Raw genomic sequence first — 27,421 nt, forward strand, 5'->3', positions numbered from 1 at the left:
CCGGAACAAACCTATGATTCCCCCATCCACTCATCAAGATTCTTCTTGAAGAGATTCAATGAGGTGCTCTGCCTAACATGAATTGGAATTCTATTCCAGAGCGAAGGGAGCCTCTGGGTTATAAATCTGTCCCTCCAGCAAGTCCTATTTATTTCTATACTGAGGTTTAAGTCCCTCAAGCGTGTGGCTCTAAGGGATTTAGATTTACTGAGGTGGAGCATGTCCATTAATTCTGCATTGGACATAGCTTTATATGTCAGGCATAGATCGCCTCGAAGTAGGCGGTATGCAACTGAGTAGAGCTGGAGTTTTTTTAACCGAGCAGCATATGGCATCTGTTTGAGTCCCTTGATCCTCTTGGTGAGGTACTTTTGGGGTCTTTCTAATTGCTGCAGGTGTCGGGTAAGGTACATCCCAAAAGGGGCATTGTATTCTATGATGGGCCTGATGTGGGATGAATAAAGGGGCATGATTACCTCTCTTGATCTAGATGTGAATCCTTTCATGATGAGGTGGGCCATGTAGAAGGTCTTTCTAACCACTTTGGCAATGTGGTTGTCAAAGGAGAGATTGCTATCAGCTTGGGTCCCCAGATCCCTAATTACTTTCTCTGTACTTAATGGTTTACCGCCTATGCGGTAGTTTGTGGGCACATTGTTTTTGCCAAAGGGTATGACTATACACTTTTTGGCATTTAGCTTTAGACCATGGCTCTGGCACCAGTTATCCGTCTCTGTGAGCCCTTTTTGAAGGATGTTTGTGTCAGCTGGAGAGTTGATTATGGTGCCCGGTTTGCAGTCATCTGCGAACTTGGTGAGCCATAGTCCTCCCACGTTGGCCTGTACCTCGGAAAAGTATATACTGAACAAGAGCGGTCCCAGGACAGAACCTTGTGGGACACCACTTGTGACTGGTTTTGAGTCTGACATGGCTCCAGCAATTCTCACTCTGTGGGTTCTGTCTTTGAGCCAGTTTGCGACCCATCTTGTGACATAGGGGTTTATATTTAAGCTGGATAGCTTATATATGATGCCCGCGTGAGGTATTGTGTCAAATGCCTTAGCTAGGTCTAGATAGGCTGTGTGGACTATCTTCCCTTCATCTATGGCTTTGGTGACTGTTTCAAAGAAGTCAACCAGGTTCAAAAGGCAGGCTCTGCCCTTGACGAAGTAGAATTGGGTAGGATATAGTGTCTGTAGGTCCCCGATGTCTTTGTTTATGAGCTCCATGATGATCCTTTCCATAGCCTTGCAGACTAAGCTAGTCAGGCTTATGGGGCGAGAGTTTCCAGGGTCCGTGGAGGCTCCACCTTTGTGGAGTGGGACCACTGTTGCTGTACGCCATTCTGTGGGCACATATCCTGTAGTGAGGCAGAGATTGTACAGCTGTTTTATTTGAGGGATTAGTTCTTCTTGGAGTTCATGTAGGACGCAACTCGGGATGCCATCTGGTCCCATTGAAGCAGTGTTTTTTGCTTTGGAGAGGGCAGCCTTCACCTGAGCATCAGAGATGTTTGGGAGGCAGCCCCCTGCCGGGATAGACACTTGCACTTTTGGGGGGGAGGGGGTGGAGAAGTTTGCACTGAACCTGTCTGCCAGGATATTGGCGATGTCTGTGGGTTCAGTGTATTTTTTGTAGTTTAGAATCAACTCAGAACAAGTCTGGGAGTTGCATCCCAGGTTCCTAACATAACTGAAAAAAGCCTTATGATTGTCTTTAGTGTCCTGTGCAATTTTTCTCTCAAAGCTGGCCTTGGAGAATTTTATGAGGGATCGTAATTTTTTGCTAGTACTGATCAGAGCTGCCTTCCCTATTAGGGATTTTGCTCTATCATGTAGTATCTTCCTCCTTCTGTTGTACAGTCTATTTATGGCTGGGGTCCACCAGACTGGACGCCTGCCTTTGGATGATTGGGTCTTGGTTTTGTTTGGGATAGCTTGATCCATGCATTCCTGGAGATGTCCGTAGAATGCATTTATATAGGATTCTGCAGTTTGGGCCGTAGTTTCCACTGGCCCTGGGGCCTTGAAAGATTTCACTTTGGTTTTGAGAAGTGAGAGGTTCGCTTTTGAGAAGTTTTTCACTGTGGTTTTCTGGGCTGGGGGTGGGGTCAGGATGTGGATATCCAGTGAAATTAATTTATGGTCTGATCTTACCAATGAGGGATATACTTCTGGTATGGAGCATAGAGTCCCCATGTTGGTGATGATCAGGTCTAGTATGTTATCCCCTCTTGTGGGAGTGGTGACTAGTTGTTCCATATGCCTGTTAAATCTGACCTTAGGGGCCTACTGCAATTGGCTACTGTTGGGAAGAATGCCAAGCAGAAAAAAACATAAAAATAATGGCTTTTTTTGCTTCTCTGTCAGTATGAGATGAAGAGACAAAAGACTGATACAGAAAAGAGTCAGGTTTCCTACTGTAATTCTGAGACTTGTAAGTTTGAGCCTAAAAATTAGAAAAATAGTCTAAAATACAGGAGTACTGCAAATTCTACTCACCTCCACAAACTTATGTATGCTTACTCTGAGATTGCCATACATCAGAAAAAAGGAAATAGTACAAGAAATGGGAATCTCAGACTTAGTACATATAAGTCCGCATTTCAGTAATTCAATCTCACTTTTCTGGGACTCATATTAATGAGTCACAGAATATCAAACAGTTACCAGACAGTCTTCAGTACAGCAAAAAAAAAAAAAAAAAAAAAAAAACACTGAGTAGATTCAAGGTGTGGTTGTGTGGTTTGAGAGTATAAATTCAGAGTACTCAGAATTATGATGTGTGTGGCATCATGGGCTGGGGGGAAGTCTGGCTCTGGCAATTATGTAGTAAGATCACTGCAAGCAATACCCAAGTATGAGGAATAATTTACATCAAACAACAAACAATTCTGATGAAGATGATTGTCTTCACTTAAAAGGCAGCTATCTCATATATTAGAGCAGATGACACTATAAGTATTGTACTGTCCTACCTCAGTCCTTCCATACACATCACAAGCCATTGCGGCTACAGTGAGGGCAGCCTTGTTTTGCACAATAGTGTTGGTTGACTGTAGGGGTTCAACAATGGCCTGCATAACCCCACGACACTGGATGCCGGTTCTCAAGTTTTCCTGAGTGGCCATATTTATCAGTACAGTTGCAGCATTTGCAACAGCCCCATCTATTTTATCAGCCAGCAAACGTATCAGAAGATCAACACCTTCATTTTCGAAGACGGCACTAGCAAAAATGGAAAAACAAATCATCTGTTGCTTAATTTAGCAATAATACAGTTTCCTCATGAGCAAACTATGAAATAAGGAAAACAAAATCTATACCACTGAAAGCAAAGCTGTATACCATACCATTTGATCAGTAAGAAGGCCTTCTACACTGCATTAACTACCGAGATTTCCTGTTAGGTTGTCTCCATCTCAGCACAATTCAGAAGATTCATCTCTGTACTCAGAAGCACAACACATATCATGATGTCACATGCCAGACTAGGAGGGTATGCTCAGCCACTACATTACCTACTTTAAATTCCATACACTAAGCGAGCACAGATTGAAAGACAGAGACAGAAAAACACATGCAGATGCACAAATATGTACGTTCCCAACTTATATAAAAATCCATCCATAGAAGCTTGGAGAGATTATCCAGACAATGTTGGACAGTGGGAGAGTAATATATATACCCACTGCAGAAGGATTCCATACTGAACAACTGACGTGCTAAGTATATGCCTGTTAAATCTGACCTTAGGGGCCTACTGTTGGGAAGAATGCCAAGCAGAAAAAAAAACACAAATCCTGTAAAGGGTTAAATGAATGCTGCATGTGCTTCAGAAAGACTGGTGTATGTGACTGCAGTAGTATTGTGAAACAATGGAAAAGTACAGACTGTTAAGTTTCTTTTCCTGAGCCTGAGGCAGCATTTCTTGTAAGTCACATGATAGAAGTAAACGTATTCCTTACTAGGCTAAAATGTAGATAAGAAGCAGCAAATGTATTTTTTTTTTTAAAGTTAGCATGTTTCTGTTGGATGTTTAGCAGTGGTCTGAGAGATAAAGTGTATTATCTTGATAAGTTTTCTATAAAGTAACCATGGAATTCTTTGTTTGGGGAGACATGACTAAATGAGCACTGTTTCCTACACGTGTTTTTGCTTAATAGCAATATGTATTTCACTCTGTTAATGACTGAAGTATTTTATTAAACCATAACAGCTGGTGCTGTGACTCGGATTCTTTCGAACCGTCCAGAGCTACCTTATCAGAAAATCACTTCTCTTGGGCCTTCTGACAGTATTCTGTCCAGTGTGTTTTCTGTTGTGTTAGCTCATAGCTGCACCTTTCTTTTTGTAACTTTTAGTCCTGGCAGAGCTCAGGATTCTCCAGGTAAGTGTTGCTGTCGCATGTATATGGGTTTAGTATGTAAGTGGGATACTTTTTATTTTTATATCATCGTTGTAAGTTTTCCTTTAGGCAATATGGGTACTTTGGAAGAGACGGAGTTTGGTACTCTTGCTAGATATGTGTTTCAACATTGTAACAAAGACAATTGTGCTTATTTAGATAAATGGTATGAACGTACTAAAAAATTATGGTAAACTAACTTTTCCACCTGCAGGAACTTTTGATAAAGATATTTTGTTAAACTTACAAAAACAACTTAGAGAAAAGGGTAATAAAATGTCTGCCTGTTGCTGGTCAGCTTTTAATGCCTGGCAGGTAAAATCAAAAGATAGAGAAAAGGATTCTACTGTTCACAGTTTGAAACATAACACAGCTAAGTTAAAAACACAACTACAGGCTGCTAATAAGATGGTTAACCTTATAGGTTCATAGATTCATAGGTAGGTACCAGGCTATTGGACCTAGGGCCTATATAAGCCTAGCCAAACGGTACCCTGGCTTTTGCCAACCAAGAAAATTATTTTCCTGTGCCCCTGTCAAGCAGAGCCACAGAAGTGATTCCGGGGTGAATTTCCTATCTCCCATCCAATCATCAAGACTTTTCTTAAACAGTGCTAATGAGGAGCTTTGTTTGATATAGATAGGTAGTTTGTTCCAGAGTATGGGAAGTCTCTGGGACAGGAATCTATCCCTCCAGCATGTTCTGTTTATTGTGGTGACAAGGTTTAGGTCCCTAGAGTGTGTAGCTCAGAGGGATTGGGATTTTGTTACGTGGAACATGTCCAACAGCTCTGGGTTTGACATAGCTTTGTATGTTAAGCAGAGATCGCCTCTGAGTAGGCGATATGCGACGGAGTAAAACTGGAGTTTTTTGAGACAGTCTGCGTAGGGCATCTGTTTGAGGCCAGTAATCCTCTTTGTGAGGTATTTCTGTGGCCTTTCCAGTTGTTGTAGATGTCTTGTGAGGTACATACCAAAAGGGGCGTTGTACTCTATAATGGGTGTAATAAGTGATGAGCAGAGGGGAATAATGACCTCTTTTTTCCTGGATGAGAAACCTTTTGTGATGAGGTGTGCCACATAGAAGGATTTCCTGACTACTGTGGCGATGTGATTATCAAAGGAGAGACTACTGTCCACCTGTGTCCCAAGGTCTCATCACACTTTTGGTGTTAAGTAGACTATCGCCTATGTGGTAGTTCATGGGTACATAGATTTTACCAAAAGGGATGACAATGCACTTTTTGGCATTGAGCTTGGGGCCATGGCTTTGACACCAGGCATCTGTCTCAGTGAGGCACTTTTGTAGGATGTCCACATCGTTAGGAGTTTTGATTATGCTCCTAGTTTGCAGTTATCTGTGAACTTTGTTAGCCAAAGACCTCTGTTAGCCTGTACTTCAGAGAAGTAGATACCAAACAGGAAAGGACCAAGGACTGAGCCCTGTGGTACTCCACTTGTCACTGGTCTGAAGTTGGATTTAGAGTCTGCTACTTTCACAGTGTGGGTTCTGTCAGTGAGCCAGTTGGCAACCCATCTTGTTACATAGGGATTTATACCTAGTTTAGTGAGTTTGTCTATAATTCCAGAGTGGGGGATGGTGTCGAAAGCCTTGGCGAGATCTAGATAGGCTGTGTGAACCACCTTACCCTCATCTACGGCTTTGGTGACCGCTTCAAAGAAGTCTATCAGGTTTAGGAGACATGATCTGCCTTTTACAAACCCGAACTGGGTAGGGTCCAGAGTTTGGGGATTACCAATGTCATTGTTTATAAGTTCCATGATGATATGCTCCATAGCCTTGCAGACCAGGCTCGTCAGGCTAAAGGGGCGGTAGTTCCTGGGGTCTGTGGTGGCTCCCCCTTTCTGGAGTGGGATAACCATTGCTGTGCGCCATTTAGTGGGCACAAAGCCTGAAGTGAGGCTATGATTGAACATGGTACTTAGGTGGGGTGCCAGTTCATTCTGTAGTTCATGTAGAACGCAGCCTGGGATGTTGTCAGGTCCCATGGATGCTGTGTTCTTGGCTTTGGAGAGTGTATTTTTTACCTGTGCAGCCGTGATTACAGGTACTTTGCATTCTTCCGGTATAGAGATGGGCCCTTTAGGGGATGAGAGAGGGTAAAGTTAGCACTGAACCTATCTGCCAGGATGTTGGCAATATCAGTTGGTTCTGTATATTTAGTGCCATTGTGCTGTAACTCAGAGCAGATCTGAGTGTTGCCATTGAGATTCTTGACATAGCTATAGAATGCTTTGTGGTTGTCTTTAGAATCAGTGGTGATTTTGTTTTCATAACTAGCTTTGGAGGATTTTATGAGGGATCTCATCTTCTTACTGAGGCTGACCATGGAGTTCCTCCAACCATGGGATATTACTCTTTTTGCAACAGTTTCTTTCTTCTGTTGTAGAGTTTGTTTATAGCAGGGGACCACCAGATAGGCTTCCTTTTTTTTGAGGATAGCATCTTGGTTCTGTTAGGGATTGTATGATCCATGCACTCGTGTAAGTGCTTATAAAGTGCAATTGTATAGGATTCAGCAGCCATATCTCTATTGTCCGTCAGCATGGGTGTCATGAAGTTTGCCACTTCTGTCTTAAGAAGCGTGAAGTTGGCTTTGGAGAAATTGTTTATGGTGGTTTCCCTAATGGGGGGTGGGGGTGGGATGTGGATGTCTAGGGTGATTTGCTTGTGGTCGGATCTGACTGAGGAACTGACCTCTGGTGTGGAACACTGGTTGCCCATGTTGGTAATGACCAGGTCTAGGATATTGCTGCCCCTGGTGGGGGTGTGGATATGTTGATCCAAGACACTGGAATTTATGAATTCCAGAAAACGTTGAGCACAACAGTTGGCACATGAGTAGTTTTCCCAATTAATGGTGGGGTAGTTGAAATCGCCCATTATTAGGGTGTTAGGTTGTAACCTAATATTTTCCAGTGTATCAAGAAATGAGGAGTGGGAATCCTGGGGCATGGTGGGGGATCTATAGCAAGCTACAATTTGCATTGCGGACTTACCCAGAGTTAGTTGCACTTGGATAATCTCAGATGCATTATGCTGAGCAACTAGCCTGGAGACCCTCCCTATGCAAACTCAAAAAACTCCAGCTTTACTCCGTCGCATATCGCCTACTCAGAGGCAATCTCTGCCTAACATACAAAGCTATGTCAAACCCAGAGCTGTTGGACATGCTCCACTTAAAGAAATCCCAATCCCTCTGAGCTACATGCTCTAGGGACCTAAACCTTGTCACCACAATAAACAGAACATGCTGGAGGGATAAATTCCTGTCCCAGAGACTTCCCATACTCTGGAACAGACTAACTATCTATGTCAAACAGAGCTCCTCATTAGCACTCTTCAAGAAAAATCTTGATGACTGGATGGGAGATAGGAAATTCACCCCGGGGATCACTTCTGTGGCTCTGCTCGACAGGGGCACAGGAAAATAATTTTCTTGGGTGGCGAAAGCCAGGGTACATTTTTGGCTAGGCTTATATAGGCCCTAGGGCCAATAGTCTAGTACCTACCTATGAACCTATGAACCTATGGAGGTGTGGATATCCTTAATGAATATGGACATGCCTCCGCCTTTAGTGCTTTGGTTCAGGTTAGGTGGCGGAAAGGTGTGGTATGAATTATACCCTGGTAATGCAGGGGTGCTCTCTGGAGCCTTGAACCAGGTCTCTGTCACTGCACAGATGTTGATGTTCTCCATCTTAAGGAGTGCCTCGAGTGAGTGCATTTTGAGGTTTAGACTTCTAGCATTAAGTAGCATTACCCTCAGATTTTGCTTGCTTGTACCTGTTACGGTGGTGAATTTGTCATTTGAATCTTGCTTAACAAAGGCACTTTAGGGGTGGCAAAAGCCTTAGCCAGTATCCGGAATCCCAAGGGTGACAGGTGCAGGCCATCTCTGGCAAAGCATTGTGGTTTGTCATGTCATCCCAGGCAGACAGATACTGGATCCCCTTAGAATGACACCAGAAGTTTTGCCAATTGTTGAAGTCAATCATTTTGTCCTTGTACTGTGGTATCATTCTGGGTGATGGCAGGATGCTACTCAGGGCTAGCGTCATACCTGCCTGGGCTACAAAATCAGAAAGCTCCTTCAACATTCTGATTGTCAGGGGTTGGGGGACTATGGACTCTATCCTCTTAGGGACCTTCAGAAATTACAACTTACCCACTTGGTTTTGCCCACCATACCACCACCACCATTCAATTTACCTTCCCCTGCCCAGCAGGAATCCACTATCTCTTTCTTCACCCCAGAGATTTCTACCACATCACCTTCTCAGGGAAGCCAATGCCCTAATTTACCCCTTTCCACTAGCCAGCCTGAAGTTCCTTCTTCTTCCATCTCAAATGGTACACAACAGAAGGTAAAGGAAAAAATAAAAGCATTTGACTACACAGATGTCTATGCACCTTCCAGGAAGACATAAAAAATGGGTATTATTTTATTCTCCTAGACAGCATAAGCTGCACTCATGCAAAGTAGTTACTCAATTTCCTACAATCATAGATGGAAAAGGTTACTTTGGCCCTGATAAATTTAATCGAGACACAAATAAAACAGATTCCTCCTCTGAGGAAAAAGGTGATATTGCCATTACTTCACCTGCCCAACTACATCCCCATGACAAGTCCCAAACCTAGCCCTTGGCAGGGATGAAGTGGCACTTTCCACCACTAATATGGTCCACCCTTGGTCAGTCATTGATTTAGATTCCCTCCTGTCGATCTGCACCAATTCAGCAAAGTATGCCAGAATTTTGAAGAGACATGTCCAGTTACAAACCCCACTTTAGGAGATCTCAGGGTGGTATTAAAGAGATCTATTCTGCCTGACTTATTTAAATATATTTGGGAACATGCTAACATAGCAGATCCTATTCCCCAGCATTCTGACATCAATGCTTTTCAGGATGTTAGGACTCGCTTGCTACATACTATTACTTCTGTGTGTCCACTGGTACCTAATTGGTCTCTGATAAAAGTGGTCATGCAGAGAGAGGATGAGTATTTTAAAGCATATTTACAGCATATAAAAGACACTTTTGAAGCCTTTTCAGGCTACTTTGAACCCATTGAGGGGCCAGCAGCAAGTGGCCTTTCAGCTGCCTTTGTGGATAGGCTTCTACCCTCTATTCCAGACCAATTAAAAAGAGTTTGCTTAAATTAGCCAAGCTTGGGGCTTCACGAACACGTTAACCAAGTTCAGTATCTAGTAGATACCCTTACTCATGAGAAAAAAGAGTGGCAGAAAAAAATATTAAGCATACAACTTCAACAATTTAATGCTATGACCAAAAACAAGGGGAAAAATACAGGAGAAAGGTGGGATGTAATAGACTTAGATTTTTTCAAAATCAAGGATGATTTCCTCAAAGTTTTAGCAATACCCCAAATTTTTGGTAACAGGGACCTAACTCAAACGTGTGTTTTACCTGTGGGCAAAATGGCCACTGGAGGGATAAATGTGCCTTCTTGCAGCCAGTAGAGGTGTCACCACAGTCTACCAACCCATTTGATAGCCAAATATCTCTGCAAGTAAATGTGAGGCTGTGAAAAACTGAGGCGCTGCCAGCCCAGCCAGATAGAATCTTGTAAATAATTCTATGTCATATGTAAATATTAATATAATCCACAGGCTTGTTCTACAAATGTAAAGAGAAGTATGTGTTAGGATTTAACTGTATGTTCTGAAAATGTAACCACAGAGCACCCTGCTGGAAGGAAGCTGATAAGTGAAACATTTTATGACTGCTGGATCTCAAAACTCGGATCCACATCAAGTATTAATTGTTTGATAGTGGTGAGTTAGCCACATCACATACTAATTGGTTTGATCACTGAAGGGATTTTTGTACTCTAAATCAGCCACGCAGTAAACACTCAGAGTTCAGATCACAATTGTTTTATTTCTTTTGTTAGCTTAGTTAGTCAGGGAGAGCAGGCAAGGATGTCAACAGAGGAGTACGGCAAACTGACAAGGAGCCAGTTGGCTGAGATGTGCCAGACTAAAGAACTGGTGCACGGAAACCTGACTAAGGCAGACATGATTGCAGCTTTGGTCACAGCTGCATCAGAAAACAGCAATCAGGAGGACGATCAGACTGGCCGTGGAGATGTACAACACTCAGAGAATGGACAGCTCAACCTTTCTGCAGAGGACTTAAAAATCCATCTGGAGCTAAAGAGACTTGAGTTGGAGACCAGGCATTTGAAATGGAAACTGTGGAGAAGGAGAGGCAGCATGAAAAGGAGATGCTGACTTGTCACCAGTCATGAAGGTAATGGGGAAGAGAGTAACCGGACCCCAGAAGTACAAAATGTCAGTAAATTATTTCCACAGTTTACAGAGGGGGATAATTTTGATAGTTTCATTCACATGTTTAAGAGGGTATGTAAACAGTATGATGTTGACCAAAGGCTCTGGGTATGGTTCCTGACCCCCTTACTCCATGACAAAGCTGTAAATGTACTTTCCAAATTATCTGACGTTGACTGTTTTAACTATAATGCTGTAAAGAATTGTTTGCTAGAATTTTTTAAGTTAACAGCTGAAACTTATAGGAAAAAGTTTTGTGAGCATAGATGCAAGGCAGATGAAAGTGTGTGTGAATATGTTGCTGAACTGAGCACTTGTTTTCATAGGTGGGTAAGTGGATGTCAGGTCACCACTTTTGAAGGGCTGGCAGACCTTTTGGTGAGGGAACAAGCCCTTAGCACTTTGCCTGAGGACATGCGGATCTGGTTAGCTGATAGACAATGTGCTACTTCAGATGAGTTGGGGAAGAATGAAGACCCATACCTAGCAAGCAGGACATCACTGCACAGGAAAAGGACACCCAGTGTTGCTCATGGGTTTAAAGGAACCCATGGTGGGCAGTCCAGACAGCACCAACAAAATATGCCAGTAGCAGGGGAAGCCACTAGTGCAGGTACATATCTAGGACTTAGGGTTAAATGTTTTGAATGCAACCAGTGGGGCCATGTGGCATATAGATGTCCACGGAGGCAAGGTGGGGAACAAAAGGGTGGGAGAGCCAGTAAGTGGGAAAGACAAAATGCCAATAGTAGGTTATCTTGAGACAACAGGGGTACCAAACCACCATCCTGAAGATGTCCTGATAGGGAAGGATTTTGATGAGGCAGTACCATGTGTTAATGCAGATACACCCAGTCAGGCTTTGAGTCAAGCATGTGGGTCTGGTAGCCTGGGTAGACCCAGTCAGACCACATACTTGCAGCCAGGACTGGTGAGGTGGTTACTTCAGGGGAGGGAGCTACTCTGTAGCAGTGAGACTGGAGGTGAGCCACATCTGCTTGTGGGTACTGGTGGTCCCTTGGATAGAGTGACTGCAAAGGTAGAGATGAGTAGTAGTACTCAGGCCGACAGTGAGGTACCGCTGTCAGAGGATACCAGACTTCCAGTGGAAGGGGAGCTGGGAAGGGATACAAAGAGAGAGTTGAGACAGGCTCAGCTCTCGGACCCTACATTGCAAGGCCTGAGGCAGGCAGCTAGTGAAGCACCTGATTCTCAAGGGAAGGGGGAATCTGTATACTGGGAAAAAGGGTTACTGTACAGACAGTGAACTCCTGACAGAGGGCTAGAAGGTGAGAGAATACAGCAGTTGGTAGTGTCTAGAGTCTACCGTCTGGCTCTTCTAGCCATACTCCATGATAGTCCCTTTGCAGGTCATATGGGCATAAAACGTACAAAGAGACATATTACACAGAACTTCTACTGGCCAGGAATTTCCAGAGATGTAACAGGGTACTGCAGGACCTGTGAGCAGTGTCAAAAGGTAGGCAAGGCAGGAGACAAAGTGAAAGCTCCTTTGATGCCTTTGTCTGTGACTGATGAGCCATTTCAGAGGGATAACTATGGATATTGTGGGTCTATATTAGATAATCGAACTTTCAAAAGTTCGATTGTCATATGGTCAACACCATATGACCAAACTTTTAAAAGTTCGAAAATCAAATAAAAAAAAAAACTAAACAAATAACCTACTTGAACATTTTAAGCAGGGGGGCAAGCCCTTGTGCACCCCCCACATAGGGGGCTGTGGCCCTCACACCCTTCGCTCTTCAAATATACCAACTCTGAGATCACACTACACTGCAGAAAAGGGAAATCTTCCCACTCCGTGCTGTACAGAGATCTCTGTTAACACGTTCGAACTTTCAAAAATTCGATCATATGGTGTCGACCATATGACAGTCGAATTATTTGAAAGTTCGATCATCTAATATAGACCTGATATTGTGGGGCTTTTGAGTACCCCAAGTTTCACAGGGAAAAAGTATATCCTAGTGGTAGCAGATTATGCTACAAGATACCCTGAGGCAATGGCTTTGTCATCCACTGAGGTGGAAAAGGTGGCAAATGCTTTGTTAGAGGTTTTCAGTAAGGTAGGTTTCCCAAAAGAAATACTGACTGACAGAGGTGTCAATTTCATGTCAGACCTGCTGGCTTGTCTGTGGAAGTACTGTGGGGTGAAGCACCTGAAGACAACCCCCTACCATCCCCAGACTAATGGTCTTGTTGAGAGGTTAAACTCTACAATCAAGTCCATGTTACAGGCATTTGCAAACCAGTTTAAGAGGGAATGGGACAAATATTTGCCCCATCTGTTGTTTGCTTACAGAGAGGTCCCCCAGGAATCCACAGGTTTTTTACCCTTTGAGTTGTTGTATGGGCATAGTGTGAGGGGGCCTCTAGACTTAATTCTAGATGAGTGGGAAGGAGAGCATGAATCTCACAAGGAATCTGTTGTGGCATATGTCCTAAACCGCAGGACAAGGCTCAGGGAACTCATGGGCTTGGCCCAGCAGAACCTGGCTGAAGCCCAACAACAGAAAAATGTCTGGTATGACAGGAATGCTCAAGCTAGAGAGTATGCTGTAGGGCAGCAGGTAATGGTTCTCATTCCCGTCAGACACAACAAGCTGTAAGCAGCCTGGGAATGACCCTACAAGGTGGTAAGGATGGTCAGTGATATTAACTACATGGTAGAACTGCAAGGCAGTAGGCAGGGGCACAAATTGTACCATGTTAACAAGATGAAGCCCTACCATGATAGGGAGGCCCTTGTGCTGAGTATTTGCAGTGGACTGCAGGAAGAGTCTGAGGGAGATCTGATGACTGATCTCCTCAGTGAGGCTCGGACTGACACCTCAGTGGAAGGGGTAGCAATGTCACAGCAGCTATCTCCTACCCAGGTTTGAGAAATCCGAGCAGTGTTACAGGGGTTTGGAGATGTGTTCACTGGAAAACAGGGTGCACCCACCTGGTGCAGCACCAGGTGGATACAGGACCCAAAAGGCCTATTAGGCAGGCTCCTTATAGTGTGCCTGAGAGAGTCAAAGAGACTCTGAGGGAGGAGATACAGGAAATGTTGGAACTAGGGGTAATTCAAGAGTCCAACAATCCCTGGGCCTCCCCAATGGTGCTTGTGCCAAAGAAGGATGGCAGCACCAGGTTCTGTGTGGACTACAGGAAATTAAATAGTCATACTTACCTCATGGCTAAGACAGATGAGGCCTTAGAGCAGCTAGGTGGGGCTAAGTATCTTACCACCACTGATCTTACCAAGGGTTACTGGCAGGTGCCCTTGACTCAGAGTGCTAGAGAGAGATCAGCCTTTGTGACTCCTTTTGGCTTGTACGAGTTCACAAAGATGCCCTTTTGGATGAAAAATGTCCCAACGACTTTCCAGAGGCTGATGAATCATATCCTAGCAGGAGCAGGAGGGTTTGCCCTTGCTTACCTTGATGATATTGACATCTACAGCCATTCCTGGCAAGAGCACCTTCTGCATCTCAGGGAGGTGCTGGGCAGACTGCAGAGGGCAGGGTTGACCATTAAGCCAAGCAAATGTCAGGTGGGTATGGCAGAGGTCTCCTACCTGGGACATAGAGTGGGGAGTGGTAAGATCAGGCCAGAACCTGCCAAAGTGGAAGCCATTCAGGCATGGCCTGCACTTGTTACCAAAAAGCAGGTGAAAGCATTCTTAGGGACAGCAGGGTACTACAGAAAGTTTGTCCCCAGTTAATATACCATAGCTGCTCCCCTCACAGACCTGACAAGGAAAAACAGGCCAGATAAGGTAGTGTGGACCACAGCATATAAGCAGGCATTCCAGGAGCTTAAAGAAGCTTCGGGAGGATCCCCTGTGTTAGCCAGTCCAGATTACAGCAAATAATTTGTTGTGCAGAAGGATGATTTGAACCATGGGGTGAGGGCTGTACTTAGCCAGATTTCTTCAGAGGGAGAAGAGCACCCAGTGGTTTATCTCAGTTGTAGGCTCCAACCCAGGGAGGAATGTTATGCAGCTGTATAAAAGGAATGTCTAGCCATAGTGTGGGCACTGCAGAAATTTCAGCCTTATCCGTATGGAAGAAAATTCACTGTAGTTACAGATCACAATCCCCTAACATGGTTTCACCAAGCTAGCCAGCAAAATGCCAAGTTGCTAAGATGGAGCCTAGGATTGCAAGCATATGATATATCAGTGCTGCACCACAGTGGGGTTAGCAACGCCAATGCAGATGGGCTCTCAAGACAGGGAATGGGGTATGGTATACTCAGATAGAACTAACCCTCTCAAGCAACGTTTCTCAAGGGTCACTTGAAAAACTAGCTTGAGTTCTCGGGGGGGGTGAAAAACTGAGGGGCTGCAGCCCAGCCAGATAGAATCTTGTAAATAATTCTATGTAATTTGTAAATATTAGTATAATCCACGGGCTTGTTCTACAAATGTAAAAAGAACTATGTGTTAGGATTAAACTGTATGTTCTGAGCTTCAAAAATGTAACCACAGTACACCCTGCTGGAAGAAAGCTGATAAGTGAAGTATTTTATGACTGATCTCAAAACTCAGAGACAGGATGTCGGGACCAGCAAATTCTATCTATTGTTTTGAGACCAGAGGTAATTGCTAGATTTTATATGTATAATGTATTTTATTGTTGTGGCTTCTTGGCCAGGTGCAAGCTTACTAAGAAATGTAAATTTTGAGTTTCTGGTAGCCTGGGAACCAGAGAAGTGTCAAGAATGATGTAATGTGAAATGACTCAGCAGTACTGTGTTATCAATTTAAGACTTTCTCAGAGACAGAGAATTAAGCATTTTGGATTTTGTCTGAACCTGAACACATCTACTCACCAGCACTCTGCCTTTGCTCTGTATGTATGTAAGTTTAATTAGAACTTAGTACTTCTCTTAGAAATAGATAGAAAATAGTTAGATTAGTCTATCTGTTTTCTATATTTATGTAAGACTATCCTACAGTATTGTTTTTAAGTTCCTGTGTCTGAACTCTTGACTAGCACTGTGTTGAATTGAGGAGATTTGTGTTGTCTTTTTATTATTTATTATTAGATATTCTTAAACCTTTCAACTGTGGCTGTTTTGTGCAGAGATAATTTAAGGTCTAGAGTACTTGGATGTATTTGGTGATACTGTACAAAGCCACTCCAATAGTCTTGCTGTTCGTCACACTTACTAATTGGATAATAATATTGCACAGTACAATTGGACACCCTTTGGTAAGGGCCTTATTAGTAGCTGATAAATAGCGGTTGGTGAAAATGGATTACCACCTTATAGCCTGGGCAGAAGGGGCATAGCTGGAGAACCTGTGTCAGCCTTCCCCAGGAGTGTCTGTGCGTTTGTATATAACTCATATCTTAAAGTGTGTGATTCAGCTACTTGGGCAGGGACACAAAGCACTGGTTGGACAGAGAGGGTGCTGGAGGTTTTAGCATGACCACTAGGCTGAGATCTGCACCCTATAGCTGTGCCAGTGGGGAGTCTTATTGGGGATCTGGAGAGAAAGGGAGAAACCAGCCCCAGCTGACTGTGATCTGTGTGTGCTTTTAAGGGAAATTGTACTTTACTGTATGTGTCCTTGTTATCCTTCCCAATGTGCACGTCTCCCACAGGTGGTAGTGATGAGGATTGAGGCTCCTTGATTACTGGGTCAACAGAGGCAACAACCCCATACATGGAATACTCCATGGCAGTCACCAGTTTGGCGACAAAATAAATAGAACAGGCATGGACAGGAATCACAGCTATGTCCTTTGGTGTCTGTCAATCAGACAGGTCCTATTAACATCAAAGTTCAAGAGAATAATATCCCTTATTTAATAGATACTGGGACTACAATATCAATGCTAAATGCCTCGGCTGCTAAAAATCTTCTCTTGTCTCACACCTTACTGCAAGGAGTTGGGGAGTTGGGAGTCCATCTAGACTATAGTGAGACAGTCTCAGCTCCTATTCAGATGGGCAAGTGACAGATCAACATGCTTTTCGTTGGGAATTCTGCACCCCTTAATCTTCTGGATAGGGATCTTCTGTGCAAATTGCAATGTACGGTATTCTGCACACCAGATTGAATATATTTAAATGTTTCTGATGGATCTCCGATGATGCAGATGTGCACTGTCGCTGGTGTTTTGGATAAGGATATGTTCCTTTCTCTCACTGAGACAGAACCTATACAGCTGATGGATGCATCTTTGCTCAGTGCAATTCCTCCACAGCTAAGGATGACCCATAAAAATATGGTAGGACTTATTAAAGATGCCACACCACTGCAAATCACCTTAAAACCATATGAACCCCTACTCATAATGGCATAATATCCTCTTTCTGCAGAAACAGAAGCAGGAATCAAACTAGTTATCTCAGCACTGCTGCAGCAGGGCATAACTGTTCCTACTAGACGTCCATGCAATACACCCATTTTACCAGTAAAGAAACCCGGCAGACACCTATTGTTTTGTGTAAGATTTAAGAGTAGTAAATGCAGTACTCATGCCTACTTTTCCTATAGTACATAACCCAGTTCAATTTGCCCTTCTGTCACCAACTTATTGGTTATCGATATTGCTTTAGTTTTTTTCTTTATCCCAATACAACCTGATACCCAATATTTGTTTGCATTCACATACAGATGGTAACAGTGTATATGGATGTGTCTACCCCAATGATATGTAGAATCACCCACCTTATTTTCAAGGGAAATTAAAAAGTAACTAGATAAAATACAGTTACCTCATGGGTCTGCCCTAGTATGGTATGTGGATAATCTTCTTTTAGCATCTAACGCTTTAGCTGACTGCCAAACTGATACTGTTTTTTTCCTAATCAAATTAGCTGAGCTAGGATCCAAAGTAAACTGATCCAAGCTTCAGCTTTGGCAACCACAGGTTCAGTATTTAGGGAACCTCATTTCTGAGGGTGCACAAAACATTTTACCCTCTCACATAGCAGCTATACAGTCAGTGCTGAGACCTACAACTCTAAAACAGCTTAGAACATTTCTTGGATTGGCAGGCTATTGTAGACAATGGATTTCTAATTATGCTGAAGTAACTAAACCCTTATTAGAACTGTTTAAAAAGGACACCCCAAACCCATTCCATGGCAACCATATCATGAACAAGCTTTTACCCAGTTAAAGTCACTTCTTTCAAATACCCCAGCATTGGGACTGCCAGATTATTCCAAAATATTCTTTCTTTACTGCTGTGAAAGAAACATAGCATTAGGATTATTAGCACAGCGAAAAAAATTATGGTTTTAACCAATTGCATATTACAGTACAAATCTTAACCAAGTAGAGGCTGCCCTTCCTCCTTGCCTCAGAGCTGTAGCTGCAAATGCCCAGCTAGTTGCCATGACAGTGGCACTTGCACTGGTTCATGAGACTTTTGTTGTAGTTCCGCATTCTATTGATGCCTTGTTGCTAAAGACTAAGACGCAATATCTCTCTACTTCAAGACTTTCTAAATATGAGTTAGCTTTACTAAATAATCCTGAACCCAGCATCTCTTATTTCAACTGCTGATGAAGGGAACCTTATGATTGTGTCTTTGTTGTTAACAATGTGCTTCCTCCTCGACCTGATCTTTTTCGTGATACACCTTTGCAGGACCCTGACTTAATTTTGTTTGCTGATGGATCCTGTATTAGGCGAGAAGATGAATTAACAGCAAACTTTGCAGTGTGTACAGCTGATCATATTTTACTGACTGGATAATTACAGTGCAATGTTTCAGCTCAAGTAGCTATTACTAAAGCTTGCAAACTGGCAAAGGAAAAGACTGTTAAGATTTTCAGTGATTCTAAATATACATGTGGAGTGGTCCATGACTTTGGTACTTTGTAGAAAGAATAGGGTTACTTAACCTATGCGGGGATCACAATTAAAAATGCTTTGTTTGTTAAAAAATGTTAGATGCAACATTGCTAATACCAAAAAAAAAAAAACATAATTGTGGCTAAATGTGCCGCTCATAGAACTGATAATTCTTTTGAATCTATAAGAAATGCTTTTGCTGATAGAGCAGCAAGACAGGCTGTTTTGTTAAATCCTGTTCAAGGTTCTTTTTTGCAAGCTATGCAAGTTGAAAATATACCTCTATCCTTACAAAAAATACAGGGTAAGGTGAATCCATGTCGGCTGCTGCCATTCTCCGGGCTCACTTTGGCACTATCCAATTGAAAGGTTAATAGCATTATGAGCCTTTTTAGCTTAATTAGCAAGGGCTCTACTAAAACACCTTTTTAACTTATTGGTATGCCCCTTATGCTTCGGAAGTTGTTCAGCATCTTGTAAATACATGTAATATATGTTTTATTTTTAACATTTTTAAATCTGTTGCTGCCCCTACACAACATATTAAAAAGCCGTGGGGACACATTTTTTGTATTCAGTGGAATTTCATCAAGATATCTCCTTGTGCAAAGTTTAAGTATGCATCAGTAATTGCAGATGTTTCGCCTCACAGTAAGATGTCCTGTTCGATTCTCAGCTAAAGTGTCTTCTGTGTGGAGACATGTGTGAATGGGCATACCTTCGTTGAAGGTTGTGCGTCAGAGCTGGCAGCTCGGTACGTAAAAATCTACTGCCAATCATTAGCGGACCGGAGTTCCTCTGTGGCGAGCCCTAACCAGGAAAAGCCGAAAGATACAACAAAAGTATACCCATGTGTTAAAAATGATGCCATTTCAGTGGCAAAAAAAAACCTGCCGTACAAATATATACCCCATTTTGGGGTTCCATGTTGAATTCAATCAGACAGAGGAGCACATTTTACAAGTCAGATTATACAGCAAGTCTGTAAAGTGTTTAATGTACATATTTAGTTTCATTGTCCACAGGGGCCTCAGGCATGGTAAAATAAGTAAATCAGACATTAAAGACTAAATTAGCAAAGCTTACTACAGAAACGGGGCTAAAATGGCCAAAAGCCTTGCCCCTGGTAACATTTACCATTCAAACTGCAATCAGTGAATTTAAAAAAAATTTCTCCTCATAAAATCCTCATGGGATGCCCTATGAGGATGCCAGTCACACTGCTGCCTGCAAACCTTGACTTGCAAATTGTTGATGAAGCTACACTTAATTATTGTAAACAACTTCTTTCTGTTCTGCAGTGTCTTCACTCAAAAGTTGTTTCCACCCAGCTTCAGCCTGATCCTGCCACGTCACATGATGTCCAACCTGGTGACTCAGTGTATGTTTATTCCTTCTCCAGGTGGCATGCCCACCAACTCCGATAAAAAGGCCCATTCCTGGTACTCCTTGTCACAACAGCTGTTAGACTCAAAGGATATTCAACCTGGATTCACATATCCCATGTCCAAAAAGCAGTTCCAAATGAGGAAAACCAACCTATTCCTTTTAACCCTCCTTATGCACACTTGTCTGATGATAAACCAGTCTCCTTTTGTACCAAAAAAAGAAAAACAGAGAGCTGAGAGTCTGAGAATAGAACTGGTGACTTACACTGTGGGGTCATCAGGAAAGGACACTTTCCCTGAGTCAGGTGAACAAGCACCACTTATTGGATTTAAACAGCAGCTTTTTGTGAAATGTGTTTGGAGCACAGCAGCGAGCTATTCATCACAAAATAAATTTGTGTTTGGACACCTGTTCATAGGTTCAAAGGTGTTTATTAGGTTAACAACCACAAGGGCCTTTTTAAGCCTAGCCATGCATCCCAAATCTCTGGCAAGTTCTGATACCCTTGATAAGTGTAAGCATGGGCCTGGAAGATTAACCATTTACAGGTTACCTGTGTCCATTACAGACATAGGCAGCAAACCAGGGATGATTTTCCAGTTTCCCATCCAATTGTCCACGTTTGACTTGAATTGGGTTAGGGAGGAACTCTGCTTCATATGGATGTGGAGCCTGTTTCATAGATGGGGTAGTCTCTGGGATACATAACTATCTCTTCCAGCAGGTCCTATTTATATCACAGGCAAGGTTTAAGTCTTTAGAATGGGGACTTCTGGTGCTGTTTGTTTTGTGGACATGCAGTAGGTCCATCAGAGTGGGGTCTGACAATGCCCTGTATGCCAGGCATAGATCTCCCCTCAAAAGCCTATAGGAGACAGAATACAGGGATAGGGCCTTGAGGCAGTCTGTATAGGAGATTTTACTTATGCCCTGTATTCTTTTATTGAGGAACCTCTGTGGACATTCCAATTGTTGGATATGCCTGGTTATGTACATACCAAAGTGGGGACTGTACTCAATGCTAGGTCTGATGAATGCTGAATACAGTGGAACAATAACTTCCTTGGACTTAGATGCCATACTTTGCCTTTAAGTGGAGTAGCATAGAAAATGTCCTCACCACTGTAGACACGTGATGGTCAAAGGCTAGATTACTATCTATGTGTGTCCCTAAGTACCTGACTATTGGGTCAACTCTAAGGTGTGTGTTGTCAATATGATAGTTACCAGGGATGGATGACTTCCAAAAGGATACTATTTTGCATTTCTTGGCACTTAGGTTTAGTCCATGCCTCTGACATCAGTTGTCTGTCTGTGTCAGCCCCCCTGAACATTTCTGTCTGTGTGAGATTCAATAACGGCTCCTAATTTGCAATCATCTTCAAATTTAGTCAGCCAGAGAACACGGACATTGGCCTTGACTTCAGAGAAGCAAATACCAAAAAATGGCAAACAAAAGGTAGAGGACAAAGTAAATTCACGCTGTAAGCTTTTACTAAAAAAATACATGATAAACATGAAGCGCTTTTCGTCTTGTTAAATACAAAGACTTCTTCAGGGCATTTGAAGAAGTCTTTCTATTTAACAAGATGAAATGTGCTTCATGTTTATCTTGTATTTTTTTAGTAAAAGCTTACAGAGTGAATTTACTTTGTCCTCTGCCTTTTGTTTGCCATTTTTTTGGTTTTTGGACTTTTGAGAAGTTTGTTTTGTTTGCCTACTTTCTGAGAAGTAAATGCCAAAAAGGAGTGGTCCAAGGACTGATCCCTGAGGGACTCCACTTGAGACTGGCCTCTTTGTAGAGGAGGACTCCCCAATTCTAACTTCCTGGGTCCTATCTGTGAGACACTTGGATATCCATCGGGTGACATATGGGTTTGTAACTAACCTCTTGAGTTTGTCAACAATGCCCGAGTGGGGTATTGTGTTAAATGTCATGGCCAGATCAAGGCAGGCATTGTAAACGATTTTGCCCTCATCTATTGCTTTGGTGACATTCTCAAAGAAGTCCACCAGGTTGAGTAGGCATGATCTAATCTTGACCAAACCAAACTGGGTTAGGTCCAGTGTTTGGAGGTTTACTATATCTCAGTTGATCATCTCTATGACAATTCTTTCCATGGCTTTACATATAAGACTAGTAAGACTTATGGGTCTGTAGTTTCCAGGGTCTGTAAATGGACCACCTTTGTGCAGAGAGATGACTGTTGCCTTTCTCCATTCATTAGGCTTGAAGCCTGTTTGGAGGTTACAGTTAAACAGTAATTCCAGAGGCTCTGATAGGTAATGTTTCATGATTTTTTAGAAGGCATCCTGGGATATTGTCTAGGCCCATTAATGCAGTTCCCTTGGTCTTAGAGAGAGAGGATTAAGGACTTGTTCCCTAATTATAGTAGGGGGAGTTATATTTGATGATATTTCCTGAGGGAAGGTTGAGGGGGAGAGAGGGGTAAAGTTGGAGCTGACTTTATTATCCACTTATAAATGCCCTAAGGCAGATAGCCTAGTATGAACCTATGAACCTATACCCCGGGTATCACTTCTGTGTCACTGTTAGACAGAAGCACAGTATACGAGGTATGCTATATCTTCTGGCTCAGTATCGGTGGCTCCATTTACAATGAGCTCTGCATAAAACTGTGTATTGCCTTTGAGGTTGCGGACAGAGCTAAAGAATGATTTGTGGTTGTCCTTGGTCTGGGAGGCCAAACTTACCTCAAATTTGGCTTTGGTAGACTTTATTTGTCCTCTGAGTTGTTTGTTTGGTTTGACGAGAGTGCTTTTATCTTGCTGGGTGCTGCACCTCCTAATTTTTTCCATGATTTTCTTCATCCTGTTATACAGCCAATTGATTTTGTGATTCCACCAGGGTGGCTTGTTTTTTGAGTTAGTTCTGTACTTTCTCCTGGCGGGTACAGCTGCCTCTATGCAGCTATTAACATACTTGTACAGGGTTTCTGTGAACAGTTCTGCACAGGCAGCAGTGTTCTTAGGGTTTATGGGGTCTTGAAATTTTGCCAGGTTCTCAATTAATAGCAGGAGGTTAGCCTTAGAATAGTTCCTGAATATTCCAGGTTTAGCTTGGGGTCCAGGTTTTATTTATACTTCAAAGGAGATCATTTTGTGGTCTGACCTTACCAGGGAAGGCATTACAGTAGGGGGTGTGCAGCAGTTTCCCATATTAGTGAGGACCAGATCATGCTTGATTGTTGCCTTAATGACTGCAATCTTTGTTTTTGTAATGCTGCTGGACTTTTTAATATCTGACGAAACTGTAAGTAATGTTCAACCTCTTGATAACAAAATGTGGCAACTGATAACACCCAAACCTAAACAAAAAATAATAAACCGGTACCCCTCTTTTAATACTTTTGATGCTACCTTACGGGTCTATGCAATTTCTTTCAATGCAAGTAACTGTTGTGTGTGTACAGCAACCCCAAGAGCACATAGTGAATTGCTATCTAAAATAGTTCCATTAAATATTTCTGAGACCTGTAGGGTTTTATTAATTGAGACCGAGAGTGTGGTAGATATGATAAACAAAAGTGTATCTCTCTCTTTGCCTTACACTCAAAGAGAAGTTATTTGTGTTCGACAAGATGGGACTAAAAAGGTGGGGTACACTAATTGTAATAATACAAAAGTCAATGAATGCAAAGTATTAGATGTAACTGTATCTTTGAAATATAAAGAAAATTTAATGAAAAGACAATTAGATAAAGTTTTGTATGACATTACTGATTGGCAAAATTGCCCCAGACTATATAATCTCAAAAACAATACTCTACTTAAGCAGGCTTGGAGACTTGTGAATGCATCTGAATTTAAAAAAGACAGCTATTAGCAAAATGCTGGAATTTAATATCTTTTTCCAGCCAGTGAAATAATATGACCCCTCAGATATCAGCATTAGGTAAAGTTTGTTATTTTATTTGTGGAAAAAAGTATATAAGTGGTTACCAGAAAATTAGAGTGAAAGTTGTTTTATTGGTTATATAATTCCTGCTATCCAGCATATTACTAGTCTACCCAGAGGAAAAATTCACAATGTCCAAGAGACTCAGACTGCAACAAATCTAGTTGGAAAGATTGATGGATTATGGATTTACCATCGTGATTTAAAACAGGCAGCTTCTAAAGGACTTTCTCACATGGACCTAGGGGAATAATGTTATTTCGGGGGCTGGTATAGTGCCTGCCTATGGCACTGTAAAATCAATTTGGGAACTGTAAAAGCTTTCTAAACTGTTAAAAGTATTGAGCAACATGACTTTTGAGTCTGTACATTTAATCACTGTTGAGCTGAGTGCCATGCACACAGTGGTACTGCAAAACCAAATAGCACTTGATTTTGTCCTTGCATCAAAGGTAGGTACATGGGTGCTCGCCCATAAGGAGTGATGCACGTTTATTTCCAATAACAAGCACGCAATCCATAATCATTTAAAAATCATCCAAAAAGTGGCTGAGCTATCACATACCAAAAAAGCAGATAGTTCACAATGGGCTTGGCTAATTTGTTTTCAGGATAAGGAGGAAATGTTTTAAAATTTATGATTATTGTTATTATTTTGCTTTCATTTTTATCAAGACTTTGATAAATACGTTTATTACATCTCAGTCTAATATTTCATTACAAAATGTGCATAATAGTAATTTCAAAAATATGCCATTGACTAATTATGTAAATAAAGGTCATATGAAAAGTGAAAATGAAAAAAAAGTTGTTTTTTTTAATTTTGACAAAATATATGACAATGGCTTTGGTAAAGATAAAAAAAATGTTCTTACAGTATGAGTGTGATGCTTTCCAACCATCAAATGAGGGATTGTAAAGGGTTAAATGAATGCTGCATGTACTTCAGAAACCCTGGTGTACGTGACTGCAGTAGTATTGAGGAAACAATGGAAAAGTTTTTTTTTTTTTTTCAAAATTTTTTTATTAATTATATGAATAGCAAGACAATTAAAAGATTATACATAACAAGAAGGCATAAATGAACATATAACAATTCATCTAGTGATAACAACCTTCATGAGATTTTGATAAGTTATTTAGAAATAAAACATACACCATATGTACACTATATACAAGTTAGGCAACCTGAGAGAAAAAAAAAAAAAAAATATTTAACATTAACTATTTAATATGTTTAGAACCTTTTCTAACACAACCTTTCTAATAGCTTTTTTTGGACTTCCACCTAAGTATCTTTGAGCATCAATAAATTTAAAAGCCATTTTCTGGAAAGTAACCCATTTTAATTTAGAACGATCAATCCAATTTTGTATTATATAAAGTTTTAGTAATGAGCAAATAAAAATGATAACATGAATATCAACTTTTGAAAGATGAATCAATGGAATATGTAGAATAGCAAATTCCCACGTCAACGTGGATTTTTGATATCCCATTTTCTGCAGTCTGACTTTCAAAGATGTCCACAATCTGTGAGAAAAATGACAATACCATAGAATATGAAGGAGGTCTGCTTGGGGATGAGAACAGCATGAACACGAAGGGGACTTATTTGGGTTAAATTTGTTTAATTTGATTGGGGTAAAGTAGGCATCATTATTAATCATTAATTGTGTGTATGCTAATTTTTAAAAGGGATAAATTCCTTAGTGTGTCTAATAGCCAGGACTTTCTGAGATTCTGACAATTGGGAATTATAATTCAACCAAACATTAGATAAAAGACAGTTGTGGTCCATCATTAAAGAATTAATTAATTTATATGAGTTTGAGAGCATTTTATCAGATGATGAAAGTATTTTGATAATTGTGTTAAGGTTTTTCAATTGTGAGTCTATGGGGACCAGAGATACAAATTTGTTTTTAATTATTGCTCTTAGTTGTGTAAGAATTGGTGAGTAATTCCAGTTTACTTTCAATAACTTACGCCAGTCAGATAAAGGCAAGTCAAGATATTTCAAAACATCTCCTACTTTTAGATTTTTAATTAAAGGATAGTTTGTTAAGTTCAAAAGTTTATTGTCCAATAATATATTTGGGTTTAGATGAATTGGCTGAACATGGTGCAAGATCTTTTCTAGTTTACACATTTTGAGTAAGGTTTGGAAATCTCTAATCTTTTGTTTAAATACTGTAGATTTATTTTTAATAAATAAACTATCCAGAGAAATAAAGGGAATAGCTTCAGGATTTAAATTATTAGAAATGACATAATTATACCATAATTTTATCCATAAAGAGTGATTTGGATAAGAAGTGTTATTGAATTTAGAGATAGTAAGAAGTTTATTGGATGAGACAATCAAATAATAGAGATAAAGATTAGGTAAACCCAAACCTACCTTGTCCTTCGAAAATGCCAATCTAGAATAGGAAATTCTAACAGATTTAGGGAACCATATGAATTTTGCCAAAGCTTTGTTTACAGACTCAAAAAATTTTTTTGAAATTATCTGATCAGATGATGAGAATTGGTAAAGAAATTTAGGCAGAATGTTCATTTTAATAATGGCCACCCTTGAAAGAAATGAAAGGTTTAGATGCTTCCATCTGTCCATATCAGACAATATAGAGTTCCATAATTTATTAATATTATTTTGAAAGGAAGATTTATTATTGTGTTCTAAATTGATTCCTAAATATTTTATATTATAAGTAAACTGAAAATGATCGTCTGGAAACAAAAAATATTTGCGTGCTAAATGATTTAAGGGAAAAATATGAGTTTTGTAGAATTTAAAAGATAGTTGAAACCAAAGAAAAATAATCAATAGAATTCATTATTTTTCTGTAATCAGATAATGGAGTTTGAAAGTAGATTACTAAATCATCCAAAAGCAGAGAAATGAATATTAGTATTAAGAATTCTAGGGATGTTATGAAAAGTATTTTGAGTAATAAACAATAGCAAAGGTTCTAAGTAAATGTTGAAAAGAAAAGGGGACAATGGACAACCCTGTCTTGTTCCTTTAGTGATCTTTATCGAGCAGAAAATTGACCATTAATGTATAGTCTAGTAAACATATTCTTGTATAAAACTTTTAAAAATTTATAAAGAATAAGGGAATATTAAAACATAACATAGTTTGAAATAGAAAGTTCCAACATACTCTGTCAAAGGCATTTGATGCATCTATAATCAAAGCATATATAGGGTTTGGATTTTTCTTAATAAGATGAAGTATAGTCTCTAAAGATAGAGTATTATCCCAAGCATGTCTCTGAGACATAAAACCTGATTGATCTGACGAGATAATTGAGGGTAAAATCCGTTTCAATCTGTTAGCCAGAATAGATGACAGAATCTTAATATCCACGTTAATTAAAGAAATGGGTCTATAATTTACTGGGTCAGATTTATCTTTATTATTTTTTAGAATTAGAATGGTTTTGGATGTGTTCCAATGAATATCTGATATATCATTAACTCTTATATGATTGTAAACTTTAAATAGAAAGGGAAGAACTACCA

General features: G+C 40.9%; 1 protein-coding gene across 1 annotated transcript in view; it reads right to left on the minus strand.

The window, feature by feature from the left end:
- Positions 1-27,421, minus strand: part of ARMC3 (armadillo repeat containing 3) — a 926,167-nt gene that overhangs the window by 393,601 nt on the left and 505,145 nt on the right. Inside the window, exon 11 of the mRNA XM_044064561.1 lies at positions 2,978-3,227. Within this exon, the coding sequence (XP_043920496.1) occupies positions 2,978-3,227 (250 nt within the window). The remainder of the gene's footprint in view (positions 1-2,977; positions 3,228-27,421) is intronic.

This window comes from Protopterus annectens, chromosome 3.part0 (assembly GCF_019279795.1).
Source record: "Protopterus annectens isolate FY-2018-M chromosome 3.part0, PAN1.0, whole genome shotgun sequence".
In the NCBI taxonomy this organism is placed as follows: Eukaryota; Metazoa; Chordata; order Ceratodontiformes; family Protopteridae; genus Protopterus; species Protopterus annectens.